Source organism: Theropithecus gelada, chromosome 5, assembly GCF_003255815.1.
Source record: "Theropithecus gelada isolate Dixy chromosome 5, Tgel_1.0, whole genome shotgun sequence".
Classification (NCBI taxonomy): Eukaryota; Metazoa; Chordata; class Mammalia; order Primates; family Cercopithecidae; genus Theropithecus; species Theropithecus gelada.
Genome location: NC_037672.1, coordinates 115,840,370 through 115,862,964, shown reverse-complemented (window position 1 = coordinate 115,862,964; position 22,595 = coordinate 115,840,370). Strand labels below are relative to the sequence as shown.

At 37.2% G+C, this 22,595-nt stretch overlaps 1 protein-coding gene across 1 annotated transcript in view; it reads left to right on the top strand.

Annotated features, from left to right (window-relative positions):
• PRSS12 (serine protease 12) overlaps positions 1 to 22,595 on the top strand; it is a 74,248-nt gene that overhangs the window by 2,741 nt on the left and 48,912 nt on the right. Inside the window, exons 2-4 of the mRNA XM_025386617.1 lie at positions 12,222 to 12,360; positions 14,877 to 15,055; positions 18,962 to 19,112. Coding sequence (XP_025242402.1) covers positions 12,222 to 12,360; positions 14,877 to 15,055; positions 18,962 to 19,112 — 469 coding nt within the window. The remainder of the gene's footprint in view (positions 1 to 12,221; positions 12,361 to 14,876; positions 15,056 to 18,961; positions 19,113 to 22,595) is intronic.

Genomic DNA, 22,595 nt, shown 5'->3' with positions numbered 1-22,595 from the left:
ACATAACTCTTAGCCTTATATTTCAGACAAGGAGAGTAACTTGTCCTTGGATTTCCTGCCACCACACCCTCTTCAGTTGACTAGAAATGTAAATCTTTTGAATGCCTTTATGTTCCTAGCTAACTCGCAGCAGACAAAATCCTCAAATACTGCATAATAGTTGTTTGTACTTCCTGGAGTAAAGTGATTGAACAAAAGAGAAACAAAAGAAACTACTCATGATGGGAGATAAATGCCTTCCCACCACCACAAAAAAATAGGAAAACGATCAACTGTGTAATAATGAATGACTTTCACAGACTCAATCTCATTCTATCATTTACTCCTCCAGGTCTGCCTGGGCATAGCCTGTAGCTTTGAGATGACTGGCATATTCTGAACCTTATGGCTCTCTTGGTCCTACATTTCAGTTAGGAGTGTGAACAAAAGTTTCATGGAGTGGTGAAAAGAATATTGAATTGTGCTTTAGAAAACGCTGGTGTCTGCTTTGGCTCTGCCAGTGGCTGTGCACTGTTGGGTAAAACTCTTAACTCTTAGAGCTTTGATTTCCTCATCAGGAGAAAAGCAAGTTTTGAGTAAATTAATTTAAAAGACCTTTGCAGCACTGAGCATGTACTCAAAACAACCTGGCCTGATCACATTAGCTAGGACTTACTGTGCATTCATTCTGTGTTGGATGCTGGACTAAACATTTTATGTGCATTTTCTCATTTCATTTTTAATTTTTATTTATTAATTTTTTGACAGAATCACCCTCTGTCACCCAGGCTGGAGTGCAGTGGCACAATCTCAGCTCACAGCAACCTCTGCCTCCCTAGTTCAAGCGATTCTGCTGCCTCAGCCTCTTGAGTAACTGAGATTTCAGGTGCCTGCCACCACGCCTGGCTATTTTTTGTATTTTTAGTAGAGATGGGGTTTCACCATGTTTCACTAGGCTGGTCTTGAATTCCTGACCTCAGGCCATCCACCTGCCTCTGCCCCAAAGTGCTGGGATTACAGGTGTGAGCCACCGCTTCCGGCTTCATTTCATTCTCGTGGCTTCATTTCATTCTTGTGGCTTCATTTCATTCTTGTGGCTTCATTTCATTCTTGTAGCAACCTTATGAGTGAGTTCCTGCGTTTTATGTATGAAAATATGTGAAGACATATTATGAGAAGTGCAGGAGAAAATAGGGTTAGACATGTATATTTTTACTTCACAGCTCATTTTGCTGTGTTTCTTTACACGTAATCCTCATTTTGTAGTTTATGGACTAGTCTAACAGGAAGAAAGAGAATTATGTTTGGCCCGATGCATGATTTACAGTCTCTTAGGCTTAAAAAATATCTGGTATCTCTCTTTCTTTCTTTCTTTCTTTCTTTCTTTCTTTCTTTCTTTCTTTCTTTCTTTCTTTCTTTCTTTCTNAGGTGAGCCAGGGCTGGGCGTGGATGTTCCAGTGGCTCAGATGTCAGAGAGCAGGAAACATGATACCTGGGCCCTGGTTTTATGAAACTTGCAAATTAATACTAAAGAATCATTCTAGGTCCGGGAGCGGTGGCTCACGCCTGTAATCCTAGCACTTTGGGAGGCCGAGGCAGGCGGATCACCTGAGGTCGGGAGTTCGAGACCAGCCTGACCAACGTGGAGAAACCCCTGTGTCTGCTAAAAATACAAAAGTAGCCAGGCATGGTGGTGCATGCCTGTAATCCCAGCTACTTGGGAGACTGAAGCAGGAGAATCGCTTGAACCCGGGAGGCGGAGGTTGCATTGAGCCGAGATCGCGCCATTACACTCCAGCCTGGGCAGCAAGAGCGAAACTCTGTCTAAAAAAAAAAAAAAAAAAAAAAAAAAGACTCATTCTGGCTATGGGAATACACTGAATCAGCCCAGGGAGCTGGTCTCATTATGAGCATTTAGAATCACCTTGGGACTTGTTAAAATGCAGATTCCTAGACTAGCCCAGGCTCTGAGTAATTCTCAGATCTGGATTGGGAATGGAACATGCATTTCTATTGAGCAGTCAAATTGATTTGGATGTGAAAACTCTGTCACAGTCAGGCAGAACACATGGAAGGGCATTAGAACCCACCTAAAATGTATAGTGGTAGGTGATGATATAGACTAACTGAGCCCACCATTCTGTGACTTAACCCTGTTAGGCTTTAGGAGCCGGTGTAAGGCATGCCAATGGTAACTTTTTGTGTGGTTTTAGAAATGGCACTTCTGGTTTTTCCTTTGACCAGTGTAGGATAGTAATAACCTAGTTCACCGGAATATGGTTATTTTATTTTTATTTTTAGAGACAAAGTGCAGTGATGCCATCTCAGCTCACTGCAACCTCTGTCTCCCAGGATCAAGCAATTCTCCCACCTCAGCCTCTGAAGTAGCTGGGACTACAGTCCAGCTACCTTTTTTTTTTTAAATTGTTTGTAGAGATGGAGTTTTGCCATGTTGCCCAGGCTGGTCTCCAACTCTTGGGCTCAAGTGATTCTCCCGCCTTGGCCTCCCAGAGTACTGGAATTACAGGCATGAGCTACCATGACTGGCCAGAATATGGTTATTAATTGAATTTGAGCTAGGTTATTTTTGCATTTCTGCAGGAAGAATTAACAGGCAACTAATTTCACCCAACAATAGCTTGTGACCCAGCATGGTGGCTCATGCCTGCAATCACAGCACTTTAGGAGGCTGAGGCAAGAGGATCACTTCAGGCCAGGAGATAGAGGCTGCAGTGATCTATAGTCATGACACTGCACTCCATTCTGGGCAACAGAGGAAGACCCTGTCTCTAAAACAAAAACAAAACAAACGCAATAAAACACAATAGCTTGCAATAACTTAGTGTTTCCTGCCTAGGAGGGGCAGTCACTTTTCTAGTCTCTGGTTGGCATGGCAGATGGGGCAACTTGCTTGACGCTGTGCTGCTAACCTCCCTTTTTACAAACCAACCATAGGTGGCTGATGATTGAGAGGTAAAACAGATTAAATAAATGAGAAAGTTTTAATCATTGAGATTTTGGAGGAGAGGATGAATCACAGATCTGACTTTTTGTCTTGTCATGCTCATCTGTTCATGTGCACCTACCCACCCAAAATCTCTTGATTTAAATAGAGATAGAGGACATGTGGGCCAAGTACTATTGTTTACAGGCTGTACTCATTGAACTCCATCTGTTGTTTGTAGTGAATGTTAATTAAAAAGTTAGCTAGCTGAAAGCTGTGCCCCATCCCTTTTAAGTGCTACATCTTGGTTCTATGTAGCAGGTGCTGAAAAACATTTATTAGCTATACCAGATTTGATACATTTCCTGGTTGATTTTAAATATTGAGCTCAATCTGCTTTTCAGACTAAGGCAGATGTCAAATACTTAGATTAGTTAGGAATCGCAGTGATTCTTAACTAGTGTGAAGTTTTTTTGTTTTTTTGTTTTTTTTGAGAAGAAAATAAGATATCCCGTTACTATAGCCTTTTATGAGCTATTGTCCAGGGGTGTATATATACTTATGTGGTCACTGTCTGTGTGTGTGTGTGTGCATGTGTGCATGTGCATATGTACGCCTATGTGTTAAGACACCAGTCCCCAACCTTTTTGGCACCAGACACCAGTTTTGTGGAAGGCAGTTTTTCCGTGGACCTGGGGGATGGTTCCATCAGGCATTAGATTCTCATAAGGAGCAGGCAACCTAAATCCCTCACAGGCACAGTTCACAATAGAGTTCCAGCTCCTAGGAGAATCTAATGCTGCTGCTGATCTGATAGGAGGCAGAGCTCAGGTGGTAATGTGAGCCATGGGGAGCAGCTGTAAATACAGATAAAGCTTCGCTTGCTCACCTCGCGGTCACCTCCTGCTGGGCAGCCCAGTTCCTAACAGGCCAGGTACAGGTACAGGTCCGTGGCCTGCGGGTTGGGGACCCTTGTGATAAGATGACCTATGTAAAAGTAATTTGGTTTATAACTGAAGGGAAACTGAAATATCCAGTAATAAGGTACTACTCATAGGTACCTGCATTTGATGGATATTATGCAGCTACTAAAGTAATTATTGTAAATATTATACATATAAATATAATAGGAAAGTGTTTATGATAATGTTTAGGGGAAACAAGGGTGCAAAATTTATATATAATACATTATGACTGTGAAAATAAAGATGCTTTTGGAAGATTTGGAAAAAATATGATAATTATGAATTTGGGTATGGATGTGGCTTGGATCAATTTGGGTGGTTTTGATAGCAAAGAATAGAAAAGTGAAACAATAGGAGGCTTATTGTTCCTATTAAAAGAAGTCCATATGATGGGCAAGCTCCAGCATGGTACACTTCTGTTCCTCTGCTACTTTCTTGGCTCCTTTATCCTCTTAAGAAGCGTGGCCTTTATTCTTAGGCTGGTGGTTATTCCAGGCTTCACTTAGAGATAGAACAACCTGCAGAAGACAGAGAAAGCCCCTCTGCAGGAATGTCCTTTTGAAACAATAAGGAAACCTTTCTGGAATTTCCCCCACAGACTTCCACGTTTCATTTGCCCAGACTGGATCATATGTTCCTTCCTGACACTCTTTGCAAAGAAATGTACAATTACCATGATTACATAGATTAGTTAGCTTAACCTCTGAATCATCTGGGGATTCAACTGGCAAGGAAGAAACAAGGTAGTTGTTGATCAGAACCAAAAAGGTTGCTAAGGAGTATGGTTGGGACTTGTCCTTATATTTGGGAAACTTAATGCAATTAAAAACTAACAATAAGTAATTTATAAAATGCTGTGAAATGCTACATTAATTTTTTTTAGTCATATCTGGATGAATAACATTTAGACTGGTTTGGTTGACAAAGCGCATTTCCCTATCTTAAGATGCTATTTGTAGGCAAATATTATGACACATTTATTTCTGAAATGAATAATTCCATAACTGATGAGAATGCTGAAGTTAGTTCATTTACTAAGTAAACATGATTATATGATTTAATTCTAATTTTGAAGGTTTTTTCCCCCCTTGAATTAAACTTTAAAGAAAGCAGTCCTTTGAAATCTCTTCTCCTTAGCTGCATGGTAAATAGGCAATATATGAACAATTGATTTAGACTGATGTCTACGTGGTTGGTCTGCTGTCATTAGAAACTAAATAAATGTTTATTTTTGCCTCTTTAGCATCCTCCTTTTCCAGGGCAGTCTCCTCTTCCCCTCCTCCTCCTCCTTACAAATCAGTGCAACAATATTAATAAAAAATTTATTGTATGCAAAACACTAAAGTAATGATGTTTACCCTCCTACGAGCCACACATGCACATTTCGCCTCAGTACTTTTTATTAGGATCAGCAGAGGGGATACAAAGTGTAATGCTGATTCTTCTAACAGGGTAAGGATAGGTTTCATTTATTCATTAAACATTTACTGCGTTCACACTAGGGGCGGCATTTATAAAGATGAATCAGAAATTCACCTTTGTCCTCTGGTTGAGGACAACCATTTTCTGGGTGAGGTGTCAGAAGAATAATAAGCATTTTCATTACCTTCTCTGTGGTTCATGATCTGGGAGACAAGAAGATTATTGTTTGGTTTCAATTTCATCACTCAGTGCTATACAATAAAATGGTAACACCCGTACCATTTGTTTATGTGTAGATGGTCTGGGAACACACAATTTGTGAAACCTTCTGTTGGGGTTATCTGCATGTATTGTTAGCCTACTATAACTTAACGATGGACAGAGTCATCGTTTTTGTTTGATATCGTATGATGTTTTAAACTAAGGAATAATTTATAAGATTTATAAATTTCTAATAAGCACAATGTAAATGGGTAGAATTGCTAATTCAGAGGATGCACTCTCATTTTGAACTATATGAACTGATTTTTTTCTCAGCATTTAAGTTGTCTACATGAATAATAAATGAGCAATTAGTATGAATTATAAATGTGAACTAATGGAGGCAAATACAGCTCACTTGGATCTTGGTTCAGGCGAATGCCTTGTTTGTTAAAAATGATTTGATTTCATTTAGACCTGGGAGGACTTGAATAAAATATACTATTTAGCAAAGATATAGCAGGTTTAATTAATGGGTAAATATAATTATAGATGAAAATGATATAACTTAGTACTGTTGAATATGGTGAAGAAAGAAAATAACATAAAAATTAACCTAGCATCCCCTACTGTACTTGAAAAATTCAACCAAGAGCCCCTCAATTCAGTTGTTTTCAGATACTGTAATTTTTTGGATATACTTTATAATTGATAGAGAATGGTCATTTAGTATATTTTTATAGTGTTGCATTTGGTATGAGACATAGTTTTATGTTTAACTTAAGGTCAAATATGTGTACTAAATTGTTCAACATGTAATGGTTTTTTTCTTTTCTTTCAAATAGGTCATAAATTGAAATTTCTGTATCACTCACAGCTTTAAGTATACTTTTTGTCAAGGATCTGAACACTAGCTGGACGTTGCCGGCATGCTTTCTTTCTATTCCACTAGAACAATAGAAATGACTAAAATTAATTACTTTATGCATCTGTAGAGTTCAGTAATAGACAAGAAAGGATTTGTGTGAAAACATGAAATTTTTTTTACTCTTTTATCAAACTGTGATTTTTTGAAAAAGATTTAAAAAATATTTGTTACTAATTTTATTCAGCAAACACTGTTGGGGTGGGTCTTTGTTTTACTGTATTTTCTTTCATTTAAATTAAGTAATGCTATTTTATAAGTACATTTTAATGAGGGGTTAACTTAATAGGCAGGCATGCATTTTTGTTTTTCCCCCCACAGGGTCTTGCTTTGTTGTTCAGGCTGGAGTATAGTGGCATAGTCATAGCTCACTGTAACCTTGAATGCCTGAGCTCAAGTGATCATTTGCCTCAGCCTCCTAAGTAGCTGGGATTACAGGTCTGGGTCACCACATCCAGCTAATTTTAAAATTTTTTGTAGAGGTGGGGTCTTGCTATGTTATCCAGGCTAAACAGGGATATCTTTTCATTTGCTTTATTTTGGAATAAGCTGGGTATATAGAATGAAGATAGTTGATCCATTTGGTTCCTTTTCTCCTATTTCTTTTAGGTTTTCTTCACGTATGGAGTATGGAAAGGAAGGTTGTTTTGTTGTTGTTTTTGTTTTTGTTTTTTTGTTTTTTGAGACAGAGTCTTGCTCTGTCACCTAGACTGGAATGCAGTAGCACAATTATAGCTCCCTGCTGTCTTGAACTCCTGGGTACAAGCAATTCTTCCGCCTTAGTATCCTGAGTAACTGGGACTACACATATGGGCCACCAAGCCTGGCTAATTTTTAAGTTTTTTTTTTTTTGTAAAGACAATGTCTCACTCTGTTGACTAGACTGATCCCTAATCCCAGGGCTCAAACAGTCCTCTTGCCTTGGCCTCCCCAAGTGCTGGGATTACAGGTGTGAGCCACTGTGCCTTGCCTTAGTCTTAAATCTAGAGCTCAGAAATCAATGAGACTTGCGAAGGGAACTTTTATCCAGTCAGCTGTTTTTTAGTCTACCTGTATTGATTGAGACTCATAAGATGGTTAAAGAGAACTCTTCTTGAATGTCTGTCCCTCCATTTGGGGAATTCCTGGTTTCTAGTGAAGTTGTCCATCAAGCAAATTTCTGTTACATGAATCTTTTATGGTTTCTTTCCTTTATAAAACTGTTGACCTATGTACTTAGAAGGAAATCAGTTGTAAACTATTTTACTGTAAATGTTTAACAGTTAAACATTTTTGTCAAGGAATTAAGATAGTAGAATTCTGAACATTATCGTACACTGGAACATTTTGCCTTTAAATAGTTATAACACCAGCAGACGGTTGACCTTTTTCTTTTTTGGTAGCAGTTCATTTCAGGAACTCTGGGGCCTCCACTCCATGACATGCCATCACGCATAGTGGTACGATTCCAGACTTTCTTCCTTTACTAGTTTGGTCTGCATGTTTATAATGCCTAATATAATTGACCTACTGTGCTTGAGACTTTAAATTATTATTATTAACACATTTTAAAGATAGAAGTATGTAGAATAGAATATTTTCTGTGCACGTGGCACTTGAGAGACTTTAAGACAGTGCAACCCTAGATCACACATACTGGGATATGGTTCAGGGATGCGAGCTCTGACTCTAATGAGTATCGAAGAATGCTTGGTTGCTGGAGTGGAATGTGGGTGGAAGGTGAGGGACCAATTCTTGATAATAAAAAATTGGACAATTGAATAATACTTGCCAAACAAAGAATTTCATCTACAATTTATGCAAATCACTTTATTGTTAGGTACAGCAATAGAAATTAGTTCACTTAGTTGGCTTTGAGCTTCGCGGATTTCTTTGAGCTAAGGTTATTTCCCTTTCTCCATTGTGTAATTGTGTACCTATACATTTGTGCAAATGTATACACACACACATTCATAGTCTTCCCACAACTTTGTACAGCTGTGGGACAAATCAGCTTCTACTGGAGGATCAGCCTCAACTATAGGAGCACCAGAAAGACACTTCTTTCCTGTTCCACAGTGTAAAGAAACTTCAGGCTACTTTATGCTTCTCTGCCTAGTTGGCTTATTTCTATACAACATGTGGTGGATTCGTTGCTGTATTTTCAGTAGGATGGTGAACACTAACATCGTATAATGCATAAAGTAATATCTGAAGTTTTGAAAGGTGCTTATTGTATTTCAGGGTCTTTGCTTAAATTTGGAGATAGAAAGTCAGTAACGAGGGCAGGGAACTAGGAGATAGTTGATCATGGCTCTGTAACTGCTCAGTTGCTTTGGTCTGTAGCTTCTTCATCCATAAGTAGAAGGAAATAAGTTATAGATTGTTTTTGTTGTTGTTGTTGTTGTTGTTTGTTTGCTTTTGAGACGGAGTTTTGCTCTTGTTGCCCAGGCGGGAATGCAGTGGTGAGATCTCGACTCGTCGCAACCTCAGCCTCCCGGGTTCAAGCGATTTTCCTGCTTCAGCCTCCCAAGTAGTTGGAATTACAGGCATGCGCCACCACGCCCAGCTAATTTTGTATTTTTAGTAGAGACTGGGTTTCTCCATGTTGGTCAGGCTTGTCTTGAACTCCCGACCCAGGTGATCCACCTGCCTCGGCCTCCCAAAGTGCTGGGATTGCAGGTGTGAGCGATGGCGCCCAGCTATATATTACAGTTTTTAAGATTTTGACCACCTCAGCTGTTCTAAGAGAATAAATGCAGCAAGAACAAAATAAAGGCAAAAAACAAATGAAAACTACTACTTAGCTTAAATGTATATAGAGTTGGGTCTCAGAAAACAATATCCCCAAATGGAGGCCTCAGAAGTAGTCTCAGAAACAAGTTTTCCTTTAATCTTTTCCTACTTTCCTGTCACTGGAGCTTCCTTTTCCCCTGAGGTTAGCCACAGAAACTAGAATTCCTCTTTCCCAAGGTGGGCCATAGACACCAGAATGCCTTGTTTCCACAGTCAGCCATAAAGCCTAAAAATATTACTCAACTCCCCTCATGCGCCAGTTTTCTGTGAAAAGACTGGCCTTAAAAATTTATCTGACCTACCGTGTTTGATTACATGTCATAAGACCCCCCATTCCAGAGAGGGTTCTTCATACCCAGAAAAAAAGCAAAACAAAACTCAAAGAGGCCAAGAAAAATCTAAACTGATAAGCATTACTGGGTTTCCCCACTCAGTCTATTAAGATTAGATCCTACCTGTTTTGTCCAATCATATTTCTACATGGCTGTCCACACTTTGTTAAACCTAAACATAAAAATGGGCAATATCCCCTATAGTTTTGGGTCCTCGTTCTAAAGGCTCCTACGTCACGTAAAACCATGATCAAATAAATGTATACGCCTTTTATCCTAATAATATGCCTCTTGTCAGTGAATCTTCAGAAGGCAAAGAGAAAGTTCTCTTGGCTCCTACAGTAGAATGAATCGTGTGTTCAGACTTTTAATCTTTTAGAGCATATTTGAATAAATAATTATTAGAAGAACTGAGCTTTATAGAATGATATAAATACTCATTCCGAGCCCTAGGTAGATGGTTTCCTCAGAATAGACATTTTTATGGCCCTTAGGAAAGGGCACTTTTCTAAGTGGAGGGCACTGTTAGGAAGGTGTGCGTTAGGACTGGCTGTGCCTTGAGTGGAATCTGACATAGAATTCATTAGTCATTGACATGCAAATTGCCTTTTAAGAATTACAAATATTTGTATTCATTTGTTAAAGGAAAATTGGATGAGCACTGCACATTTCTTGCCATATAGCAGATACTGCTAAATGAATCCAGGCTTTCACAGTGTGCTTGGAGCGTTAGAGAAAATGATGGTGCAGCTGATAGTTGACCTGGAAACTATTTCCAGCTCTATCATTGCCATTATATTGTTATGGTCATAATTATACTTTACTCAGGATTTTCTTCTTCTCACCTCTAAGTGCCTCAATCATTTAGATTCTGTGTGTACATCATTTCTTCTTGATAGCTTTTTGATGTAGGCACTATTTTAAATCTTATGATCACTTGATGTGCATATGTGCATAAGTACACATTTCCTTTGTTTTCATTACTGGAACTATCTTCCAGCCCTTCTGACATGAGTAACTTCGTGATTAAGGGGAGGAATTAGTAAAGAAATAATAGATTAAATAGCAATTCAAATAAAGTTTGCTTGAGGTCAACAAATTAATTCTTTGACTAAAATAAACTGCTGACATTTGTGATGTGCATAATATTACGTGGACCTCTGTAGAAGAAGTTTTGTGATATAAAAAACCATTCAAGATCTGTTGAACTCTTCAGAAATACTGCCTTAAAAATATTCTGTAGTTCATACTTCGCTGAGCTAGGCAGGTCTTCCTCTTGCTTAGTGTGAATTAAAGAGCTTTAGAATATATGAATGAGTTTTAGATGATTTGTCATATGAATGACCCATGCCCTGTTCATTCCTGAATAGTCAGGATTTGGCAGTACTGTACAATGTTTGCCTCCATTTATTATTGCCTTTTGTTTGAATTAAATGAGACTTTGTTTTTGTCATGAGAAATATAATATGTTTTTCTTAAATGCTTACATTTTTAAAGGATGATGATGTGGAAAATAATAGTGGTGGATGACTAAGCCTGTACAAATGAAATGAATGGGCACTTTGTGAATCTAATATTTTTGGAAGTTATTATGAAGCCATACATAATAACTTTGAAATATGCAAATTATGCTAGATTTTTGGGATAGGATTGATTTTTAAAATTAATTCCTTAATTTTCTTACCTATGAAATAAAGACCACTGTAGGTGATTTTAAACAGAATTTTATGCAATTCTTAAGTTGTCTGAGGTTAATTCTGTCTCTGCTCAGTTGTCCCACTTGCTGCATCCCAGTGCCTGCTCCGACACCAGTTCCAATGAGAAGAGGAATGTAGGGCCTTGAACCACACTTAAGGGATAAGACCAAAGTGTTATCTTTCCCAGGGCTGCTTGAATTTAAATCTTGGCTCTTTTAAAGACTGAAAAGAATGACTTAAATTGTGGACTTTGGGACAGCTCTTTGGGTGTGGTATATTAGAGGAGGTGAGTTTCCAGGGGGCATTCAATTATACATACTACCTAACGGCTATTTTTCCAAGAGTAGCATTAGGCAATATTTTCAAAATGAACATCTTCTTGAAATTATGGACATAATCTTCAGAATTTTAATGACTGCTACTGAAAGTTAAAAGCAGAAAACACATTTTATTTTTCTTTGGTGGATGAACAAATCAAATGGAAGATATAACACAGCTAATTACAGCTAATTCATATGCAGAACATTTAATTTTGTTTCTGTATTTCTTATTGATGACCTCATGAGAAGAGGAAAGTAATAAATGATAAAAACTTCATATGTGATGTAATCTAGTATTTGAAATACAAGATCTGATATTAGTCATACTCTTCCACTTTTTCCCCTTTGAAAATTACAGTGGTTGCTTCTTGATGAAGAGATAATGGAATAAAGAAAAAAATTATAATAGGACTGTCTGTTTGCCTAGATAAAAAAGAAAATATAATTAGCATTAACATCAGGATGTTAATTACAAAAAAAGAAGGAACTTGCTAAATCCTCACTTAAAGGAAGAAACACATGCCACACACAGTGGAGGCCAAATTATTCTGCCTGGATCCCTTACTACTTAAGTTTAAAAATCATGTTAACCCAGGACTGGCTCAATATGTTCAAATGATTATTTACTATTAAAGGATTTTGGAATTCTTTTCCACTTTAGGATCAGTACGACTTCGTGGCGGCAAAAATGAGTTTGAAGGCACAGTGGAAGTATATGCAAGTGGAGCTTGGGGCACTGTCTGTAGCAGCCACTGGGATGATTCTGATGCATCAGTCATTTGTCACCAGCTGCAGCTGGGGTGAGTGCACCCATCCCTGACCAAATCAGTCTGCTAGTATCTGAGAATAATGCTGGGTGCCGGTCATTGCTTTGTAAAGCTTGTATCTTCGTTTCTTACTGTCACTTTCCTCATTCTCACTTTTCACAAAAGAGCTATAAAGAAAGGGCCCCAAATGGAAGAAATGAATTCTGTCACATGCAAATGTACTTCACATATTACTACCTGGGGCTGAACTAGGGAATGGGCAAATACCAAGTGGGCAAATGTAAAAGCATCTTTTGGTCTTTGTCTTTAACAAAATACAGAGGCATTTGAAGCAAGTTTTGCCTTTACAAATTCCAAGGATTTAATTCTAAAAATTATAATTTCTTAGAATTATAATGAATTAATTATAATTATTTTAATTACTAATTATAGTTAATTAATTAGCACAGCCTTAGCTGGTTGTTGACATTGGATTTTAGCTTTCTGCTTTTATCCACCCACAAGTTCCGTTTGTGTGTGAAAGGGGCAATGCTTACCTATGCCCTTGTCCTTGATGGGGAAGTGGTGATGTCCCCAGGCCTTAGGTTTTGGTGCTGAGGAGGTCCTGTAGAAGATGGCAGCTTCTGTCAGCTCTGGCAGTGTCCTGCTGTCCTGAACAGCTGCCAGCCTGGGAACTGGCTCCACTGTAACCCTAGGCACTATCTTTAAAACAAGTCAGTATATTTTGAATTTATCAGTCCCAGCATTTTTATACCTTGTGCCATAGAGTTTCACCAGGAGCAGAAGGCTTCTTTTTGGGAAAACAGGTTTTTTGTTTTTCTTATTCTTTTGTTTTTGTGTCTCCTTTATATTTTCTAAGCACACTTAACATATGTTTTTTCTTGGCCTTTATCACCAGAGATCTTTAGAAAGCATGGAAAATATTTTATTATAAAAAAATACAGTCTAAAAGACTGAAAAAAAAAGTTTGCAGTTTGCAAGTATTTTGCATTCATAATCAGAGTGGTAATATGATGACACAAAATGAAGAAGTAGAACTTTAATTTACTAGATTTCTCATGTCTTCCCACTAGGAAGGTAAGGAATGAGTATTGGGTAGAGGCAAGGCTTGAAGGCCTAAATTTTGCTTAGACTTTTGGTGCTGTTAGAGCAATAAATAGGGTTACCATAGTAAATTAAAGTTAATTAATTATTTTGATGAGTTGATATAAATCAGGATGAAAGAAGGAGTAAGGCCAGAGCCTATAAAGTGTTATGGTGCTTGGAAATGTTAATTACTGTTTTTTATCATGAATACTTAGTCTGGCAAACAGACATTGGCAGGTGGGCAGGTCACAAAGAATGTTGATTTCATGCTTTTTCCTTTGAGGGGCAAGAGATGTAATAAATTTGTAGGCTGATGTCAATGTCTTCCTTTATATACATACCTATTTGTGCTTTTATTACCCCAGAAAATCAGAAAGGAATAAAATTTTCTGCGAGATACAAAGAAACAAGAACGCTATAGTGGAGGTGTGAACTACTGTGTGGTTTATTAGTCTTTTGATTGATGAAAGTATGTGAACTATTATTCGACAAACTTCAGATAAGCTGATCCAGCTGCTTATATAGTATCATGTCTCAGTAGTCCATTAAAAAAAAAAAAGGGAATTGCACAATAAAATCAGAGAAACCCAGCTTTATTGCTGGGTTTATTACATTTTAGATATACCCCAAATGTTTAGTTTGGTTGATGGAATGCTGCAGCATGAAGACAATTGTAGAGATTACCATGTTAATCAGATAAGCATTTCGTCTTTTTAAAATTTAATGCCAGTTTGTACACAGCAGAGGTTACTTAAAAAAATATGTGGATTAGATGAGCTAAAAGCAAAGCCCATCTGTATGCTATTATTTTCATTTTTTCTTTTTAAAATACTCTCCTGGTATTAGGAAAGAGATGCATGTTGCTATTTTATTAATTGGTTTCAAAGTCTTGCTAGCAAATACTATATACAGTGTAAGGTTTTAAAAATTATAAATGGATTGCTTCCCGTGATATTATTGTGCTTAAATGTAGTAATAATAATTTTGAAAATGCTAGCCTAGAATGTTAGAGTGAGAGAGAATCTTCAAGCATCCAGATTTTTCTTTTGGCACATTAGAAGACAAAGCCTTCGAGTTACTTGCAGCTTGGCATGACTTTTAGCTGAGTCCAGACTGGAGTCCAAGCGTCGCTGAAGCTTGTGACACACCTCTTGCACAAAGCCTTACTTTTATATCTGCAGTACTTGGCCATTTTCTTCTAAATCAGTCATTGATGGTAAAGGCACATAAAGTAGTTATTCAAGATTGATGAAAAGAATTCCATAGGTAGGCAACCCACGTTGTGATCTGATGTTTTGATTTCCTTGAAATTTATGTAATATTTTGTGTTTTTCTTCTTTCTTTTTTCTTTTCTTCCATATTCATCTTTATTGATTTCTTCCATTTTTTTTTCAAATCCAAACGTTTTGATAAAAAATTTTGCCTACATTTGATAAACTTAGTATTGCTCATTGTACTTCCAGAGGAAAAGGAATAGCAAAACAAACCCCGTTTTCTGGACTGGGCCTTATTCCCGTTTATTGGAGCAATGTCCGTTGCCGAGGAGATGAAGAAAATATACTGCTTTGTGAAAAAGACATCTGGCAGGGTGGGGTGTGTCCTCAGAAGATGGCAGCTGCCGTCACGTGTAGCTTTTCCCGTGGTAAGAAAAAGAAAAAAGTTCTGTTGTTCTACTTTCATTATGTTTTAAACATGATTCCACATGATGAAAGTGTCTTAGTTAAATCATTTCCTTAAAAGAATTTAATGACAGAAGTAAGTCTTGAGTCAAAATATTTTACCATCTAATTAGTCTTCAATATGAGTACAGTTAATTTGAATTCCATTTGATTTTCCAATAGTATCTCATTTTTAACATATTTTCTATTTTATATAATTTGCTTAAATAAATATATACTCTATATGTAATATATATACAGTATAATACATTGTATATGAAACATATTTTAGTTGTGGAAAATTATGATGGAATCAAGATGGAAGATAATCATGAAAGCAAATATAGAATACAGCAAATACAACAAAATATTTTTACTTTGTGTAATGCAATATAATCATGCCTTCAGTGTTCTTAGGGCTGTAGAGAGCACCTTCCCTAAAAATGGGTTGTTGGCTTGAATGAGGGCTTCTTCCAAGCTCCATAGAGTAGGTATGTGGTAATTGTCAGTATGGGTTTGGTATACAGATATGTCTATGTTCATGGAAGTAGAGGAAGGAACAACTGCCTTTAAGATGGTGAAAGAGTTTTCTGGGTACCATGGTATATTTTAATGAATGATCACAACCTGAAGCTACCATACTCTCACAGTATCCCTTTTTGCATTTTCCTTGGTGATAGCAGCATGACCAGATATCCCAGGACTTGGAATGGTAGCAGTCAGCCCAGGACAGTGGTTTTTGTTTGAGTACAAGTATCGGGGGAGGAATAAGGAAACTCCTACCACAAAACAGAGACCCAGTTTGGAGTAATTCGTCTGGATTGACTGAAAGAGCCAGTGGAGGGATATAGTCCAGATGTATGCTCTGAGAACTGTAATCCTTTTTTTGGTTGGGAGAGGCGTGTGTTAAACCTTGATGTCTTGTAAGTTTTCCCTTTTCTTCTTTTGGTTCTCTACCTTTAGGTAATGCTACTTTTGCTAAATCCAATGCTGCTTCAAGGATGATGTGACTTGGGCCCAATAATTTATTGCTCTTTGTAGATTATTGGTTTTACTCTATGCTCAACCTGATTGATAAAATATTTTTCAAGTAGTAAAGTAAAAAATTTTAAAAACAATAATAATTTTTTTCAGGATGTGTATCTACATTTTTTACTCCTTCCACCTTCCATAATCTATACATCTGTTTACATTCTATTTGCAAAGATAATTTTATGGTCATCTATAAACATATGTAAAATATAGAAAGTTTTGACAAATTGGAAGTGAGAATTTAAAAAGATTCTCTCATGGTAGGTTAAATGAAAATATGGAGTTGTATAGCTGAAGTCAGCAAACATAGAGTTCACCTTAAGGGATAGTGATAGATCTTTGGTATACATCCCTTAAATTTGGGAGTTACACTTAGCATCTTGTCATTCTGTACTTGTAGCTCTTCCAGTATTTACAAACTAGAAGATTGCTTACAAGTTGGATACAGAAAATAGCAGCAATCTAAATGAAAACATGTGGGGAGTTTAATTATCTCTAAGCTAAACATGAGTCCATTGGTTTACTGAATTTTCTTTCAAATGATTTTTGCGTTTGTTGGAAGGATAGGGCTGTTAACTAAATCTTGTCCTTGTGCTTTTCTGTATTTTTTATGTTTTAACAGTTATACAAAAAGAAAAAGAAACCACATTTTAAAATAAAACACAACATAGAAAAATGAAAGGTGGTATGTCTTAAAGTCTAGGTTCTAGATGGTTTTACATTTTCTCTTAAAAATTTTTGTTTTTTTGTTTTCTCCAAGTGTACCAGGTGGGGAAAATATATTAAGAAATGTATACATGTTTTTCTATATTTTTTTCTGTATTTTGCAAACTTTTAAAGGAAAAATAAACATAATAATTTGTGAGAATTATATTACCATCTTTCAGCCATGTATATTAAACCTGTCTTTATCCATTAACAAATTGTAAGTGCTAGTTAACTTATACAAGTAAACAGTATATGCAGATAGTCACTAATCTAAATTTCTGCTACAAAACTCAAATGTGAGTGCTTGCTTTGGCAGCACATGTGCAAAACTCAAATATGATATTTGAATTTAAGTGTGAATATCCAAATGCTGTTTACTGACTGCTACACTGTGGAAAATTAGAAACATATTTCATACAGATAAATGATTAGTGTTTGGCAAAAAGTACAACTAGACTTCATAATAGGGAACCAGCCTGTTTATTTTTATCATATTACATCCTTTATTCTAGTAAAATTAGACTGCCTTACTCTTTGCCAGACACATTCAGCTTTGTGCTTCTTTCTTTTGTTCATAATGTTCACGTGGCCTGAACACGCTTCCCTCATCTCTGACTTCCAAATCTCATCTATCTTGGCCCTCTTAAAAAACAGCTTTTTCGGCCGGGCGCGGTGGCTCAAGCCTGTAATCCCAGCACTTTGGGAGGCCGAGACGGGCGGATCACGAGGTCAGGAGATCGAGACCATCCTGGCTAACACGGTGAAACCCTGTCTCTATTAAGAAATACAAAAAAAAAAAAACTAGCCGGGCGAGGTGGCGGGCGCCTGTAGTCCCAGCTACTCGGGAGGCTGAGGCGGGAGAATGGCGTGAACCCGGGAGGCGGAGCTTGCAGTGAGCCGAGATCGCGCCACTGCACTCCAGCCTGGGCGACAGAGCGAGACTCCGTCTCAAAAAAAAAAAAAAAAACAAAAAAAAAACAGCTTTTTCACAAGTGATTCCCTAAGTACCCCCAACAATAAGTAAGGTCCTTTGCTTCTGAACCACTGTAGGGTTTTTTGATAATCTCTTGTCTGTACTCGGTTTATCTACGCCCTTAGGCAGTAAATTTCTTGAGGTCAGGGTCTGTTTAGTGTCCCTTCTAATGCCCTGCAGCACTGATCACAACATCTTATACAAGGCGTATGTCTGATACCTGTTTGTTAATCAGAAATTAATGAGTGAATGTTGCCAATTATTTTTTCGTGTTTGGGGTATCTTTTCTAGGTTTATTTAACATTGCTTGTCAGTTGAGGCAGTCAATAAATAATTATTATATGCCTCTATATACTAGGTGCCTGAAATAGGTGAAAAGGAACGCAGTACTTCTGTCCTCATTCTAGCCAAGAGGAGAGAGACAATTGACATGTAAAGAGTAAATCAGCGACAATTTTAGATAAAAGTAAATACTCTCAGGAAGACACAATTAGGCAATGTAATAGGAAGTCCCCTAGTGTGCTGTCTTAGCCAGGGCGGAGACGAGACAGGGAAGTTCACTGTCTGACAAGGGCTAGATCAGGGCATTGTAGATTATGAGAATGTAGTCACATTTGGTGGTCCTTATCAGCAAAAATGGATATGAGCTGATTCATGCCCAAATGAAGTTTCAATATCGTTCTGTTGAGGTACTGGCCATGATGTCCAGTAACTTGTTATAACGAATTAGATGTTAACTTTGACCCGATTTCTACAAATACATAAATAATTCTGTACCGAAAAGAAGTATTTTATAGACATAAGTGTCATTCTCAATAATGACATATTGGTAATGTTCAAGTTACTGTAAATAAAAAAAATCAATGCTACCACCATAATACCATAAAAATCAAACACGTTTCCAGTAACGTGCAGCTTTTGAGTGTGCCTTTTCTGGTTTCTGAGGTTGTTGGGGAAAAGTACATTTAAACACATTTCCTCCTGAGAATTATTTGTATTCATATAATTCAATTTGGGATATTTTAATTGATCAAGATATATATATATCTCCATATCACTGGTGTGGCTTAGTAAACATTAATTATTGAGAATGGCAAAAAATATAGAATGTATATCTAATCTTATCAATCAGTGCAAATGCATAGGTTTTGCTGATTTTTAATTTCACATTGCACAGGCCCAGCGTTCCCCATCATTCGCCTTGTTGGAGGCAGCAGTGTGCATGAAGGCCGGGTGGAGCTCTACCATGCTGGCCAGTGGGGAACCGTCTGTGATGACCAATGGGATGATGCTGATGCAGAAGTGATCTGCAGGCAGCTAGGCCTCAGGTTTGTTTTTACTACTTTTGTTTTGCTTAAACTTTTGAATCTATTATTTCCATACCCAAAGGCAGGTGCTGTTTGTTTAAATTGCACATTTCCTTGAACAAATAGAAAAAGTTACCTTTTGATCTTTGTAGTAGGGCTGTAGGCTTCCAGAAGAGCAGTTACATGTACTCTGTAGGTTTAACCTGCTTGTATCTGAATTAGGCTGATTTTATGTCACTAAGAATCTAAGCTTTTACTACTTCTCATTAGTAGTCTTTATGTTAGTCCCAGGTAGTAACCAGCGCTGTAAACTATAGTGAAGTAATCAAATTCCTTACGATGAAACACTAGTTGTTACCTTGTAACTCAAATTTAACTTCTAGTCAGGAAATATTGTCTAAACTTTTGAACTGCACTTCCTTGTTAGGTATGTGCTTAGAACGAAGGATGTTTATTAATGTACAGAGGAAATAATTCTCCTGTAGGGTTGGAAAGGAATCCGATGTCATGAAAATAGCAGTCTGAAAATCGACATTCCAGGTTGCCTCAGTTGGGATTATTCTGGAATATTATAATATTAGACCTTCTAATCCCTCTGTTTAGTGATTCTGAACATTGGTATAACAAGCCTGAAAGTTTCTGTAAAATTATATTGGAAGATCTTTTAAAAGTTAATCATTTTCTTTAATTTTAAAAATATTTCATTTAGTTAATCATTTACTTAAGAATTTAAAAATATTTCATTTAGCACTGAGGGGCCAATGATGGGAGGCCTGTTCTTCCCTGTCTGTTGTGTTCAGTTAACCATAATCCTTGACTGGAGCTTGTTGAACCTTGAACAGTTTTTACGGTTCAATTTTCTTGCAATTTTTTTAAATAATTGGCTCTCTTTTTCAAAACTCTATGTTATACTGAAGTATTTTAAAGTAAAATATAGACATTTTAACACTTTGTCTATAAACACTTCAGCACGCATCTCTTACAAATAAGAACATTGTTCTATGTAGCCAAATTATCATTATCACAACTAATCGTTGGTAATCATTTTTAATATTGTCTAATACTTCATCTTATTCAAATTTTCAGAGTTGCCCCTACAGTGTCCTTGACAGATGGTTTGTCTGAAGCAGAATTTAGTCCAGGACCAATCTGGGTATTATGTTCCTTCAGTCTCTTTTACTCTATAAAGGCCTGGGTTTTTGGTTGTTGCTGGGTTTTTTTGGTTTGGTTTGATTTGGTTTGGTTTTTCTGTAATGCTGACTTGTTGAAGAGCCCAGGCCAGTTGTTTTGGAGAAGGTGCCATCTTCTGAATTTGTCTCATTTTTTTCCTTCTGGTGTCATTTAGTTTACTCCTCTGGTTCTTGTAATTCATAAAATTAGAGTTTAGGTTTAAAGCTTGATTAGATCAAAGCAAACATTTTGTCTGGAAATCATCACAGGTGATGTATTCTCATCTTGCATTTCACCAGGAGTCACAAGAAGCTCTAGTTTTCCCCACAAATGAGGCTGAAATTGAGCACTGGTTTAAGTGACATCAGCCTGATCCTTCACTGTGAAGTTAGATATCCCCCTGTAAATGACTATGGGACCTAAATGCTAATTTATAGTTCACATGTGGGACAGGAACAAACACGACAAATCCTGTGTCAACAGGTTTGCTATGATTACTGGCATTGTTTACTACGGTATGATCACTTACTTTGGGTTGGTCAGGAATACGGCCTCTTGGTTTCTTTTGAAAAAACTAACAAGTACGTTTTTGAGACAAGATTTTTTAAAAGTGTTTTGACTGGGCATCAATTTCAAAAGCAATTTTCTCAAAGTTTCCTGATGCTTGCTGTTGGAGTCAGCATAGCATATGATTATGGGCATGTGTTCTGGACTCTGAAAAACCTGCATTTAAATCCCACTTTTGGAGTTGAGAAAAGCTACAGAATATCTCTTAGTTGCAGTTTTCTCATCTATAATGTATTTCTTAATTTATAGGGTTTTGTGTCTACAAGCAGTTAGCACACATAGTAAGTACCATATACATTGGCTATCAAGGGCGCTCGAATTAGGTACTGTTATGTTTTAAAGATGTTGTTAAACATTCACAGTAACCAGCATTTGGTAGTGACAGAACATCAAACACTATTGCTCTATCTGGAACTTCTGTTTAGTTAGCTGTATCTATGAACTTCTATATTTTTAAAACCCTCTAATGTGTATATACATGTGTATTCACTGGCTTATCAGTTACGTGTTCAGTGATGTGCTAATTGATTTTCATGTGAGTTATTAAGAAACCTATGTCTTTGCCAAAATATTAAGAACTTTAAAGGTATAGTAACAGCATGTTTAATATTATCAATTACAATATGGATTATTCTAAGTTTAAAGTATAAGGCATTTTTGATTATTAATATATTTCTGTAGGTAAAGGCAAGCTTTTGTTGCTTAGAAAAATGCATAGAACATTTAAGTGACACACTGAATATTAGTTACATTACAATTATTGAAGTGATTCCAAAAATTCATGTTATGGCCAGGTGCAGTGGCTCATGCTTTAGGAGGCCAAGGTGGGAGGATAGGTTGAAGACTAGCCTGGGCAGTATAGACAGATCCTGTGTATAGGATGGGCACGGTGGCTCACGCCTGTAATCCCAGCACTTTGCGAGACTGAGGCGGGTGGATCACGAGTTCAGGAGTTTGAGACCAGCCTGTCCAACATGGTGAAACCCCATCTCTACTAAAAATATAAAAATTAGCTGGGTGTGGTGGTTGGCACCTATAATCCCAGCTACTCAGGAGGCTGAGGCAGGAGAATTGCTTGAACCCAGGAGGCAGAGGTTGCAGTGAGCTGAGATCGCACCTCTGTACTCCAGCCTGGGCAACAGAGCAAGACTCCGTTTCAAAAAAAAAAACAAAAACAAAAGAAAAAATTAGCCAGGTGTAGTGGAGCACAACTGTAGTCCCGACCACTAGGAAGGCTGAGGTGGGAGAATTACTTGAGCCCAGGAGGTTAAGGCTGCTGTGAGCCATAATCACATCACAATACTCCAGCCTGGATGAGACAGCAAGACTCTCTTTCTAAAATATCAAAATAGAAATTCATGTTGTAATGTAGAGTTCTTTCTTGAGAGACAAATATTTTTTTCACTTAAATAGAAACAGTTTTTAAACAAAGGCCATGTTGACAAGGATAGTCAGTTACATAGAAGGAATGTAGAGATAGAAAGAATCGCAAGGAAGGCCATATTAATGTTGAACACACTCATGGGTTAAGTAAAGTATTAACGCCTTTCTCAAACACTAGCTCATTACTGCTTTTCATATGAGAGGATTCTTTGGAAAAGTGATTAAAATATACAAGCAAAAGTCCTCCACAAGCACTTGTAACAAATAACAATCCATCTTTATAGAGATTTGTTTTTATTATAAGTACTCTGATGCTCTAGCTGACATTCTTCGTTTACCTTTCTTGTACTTGATTTTATAGTTCTCTCATAAGTTTGCATTAAA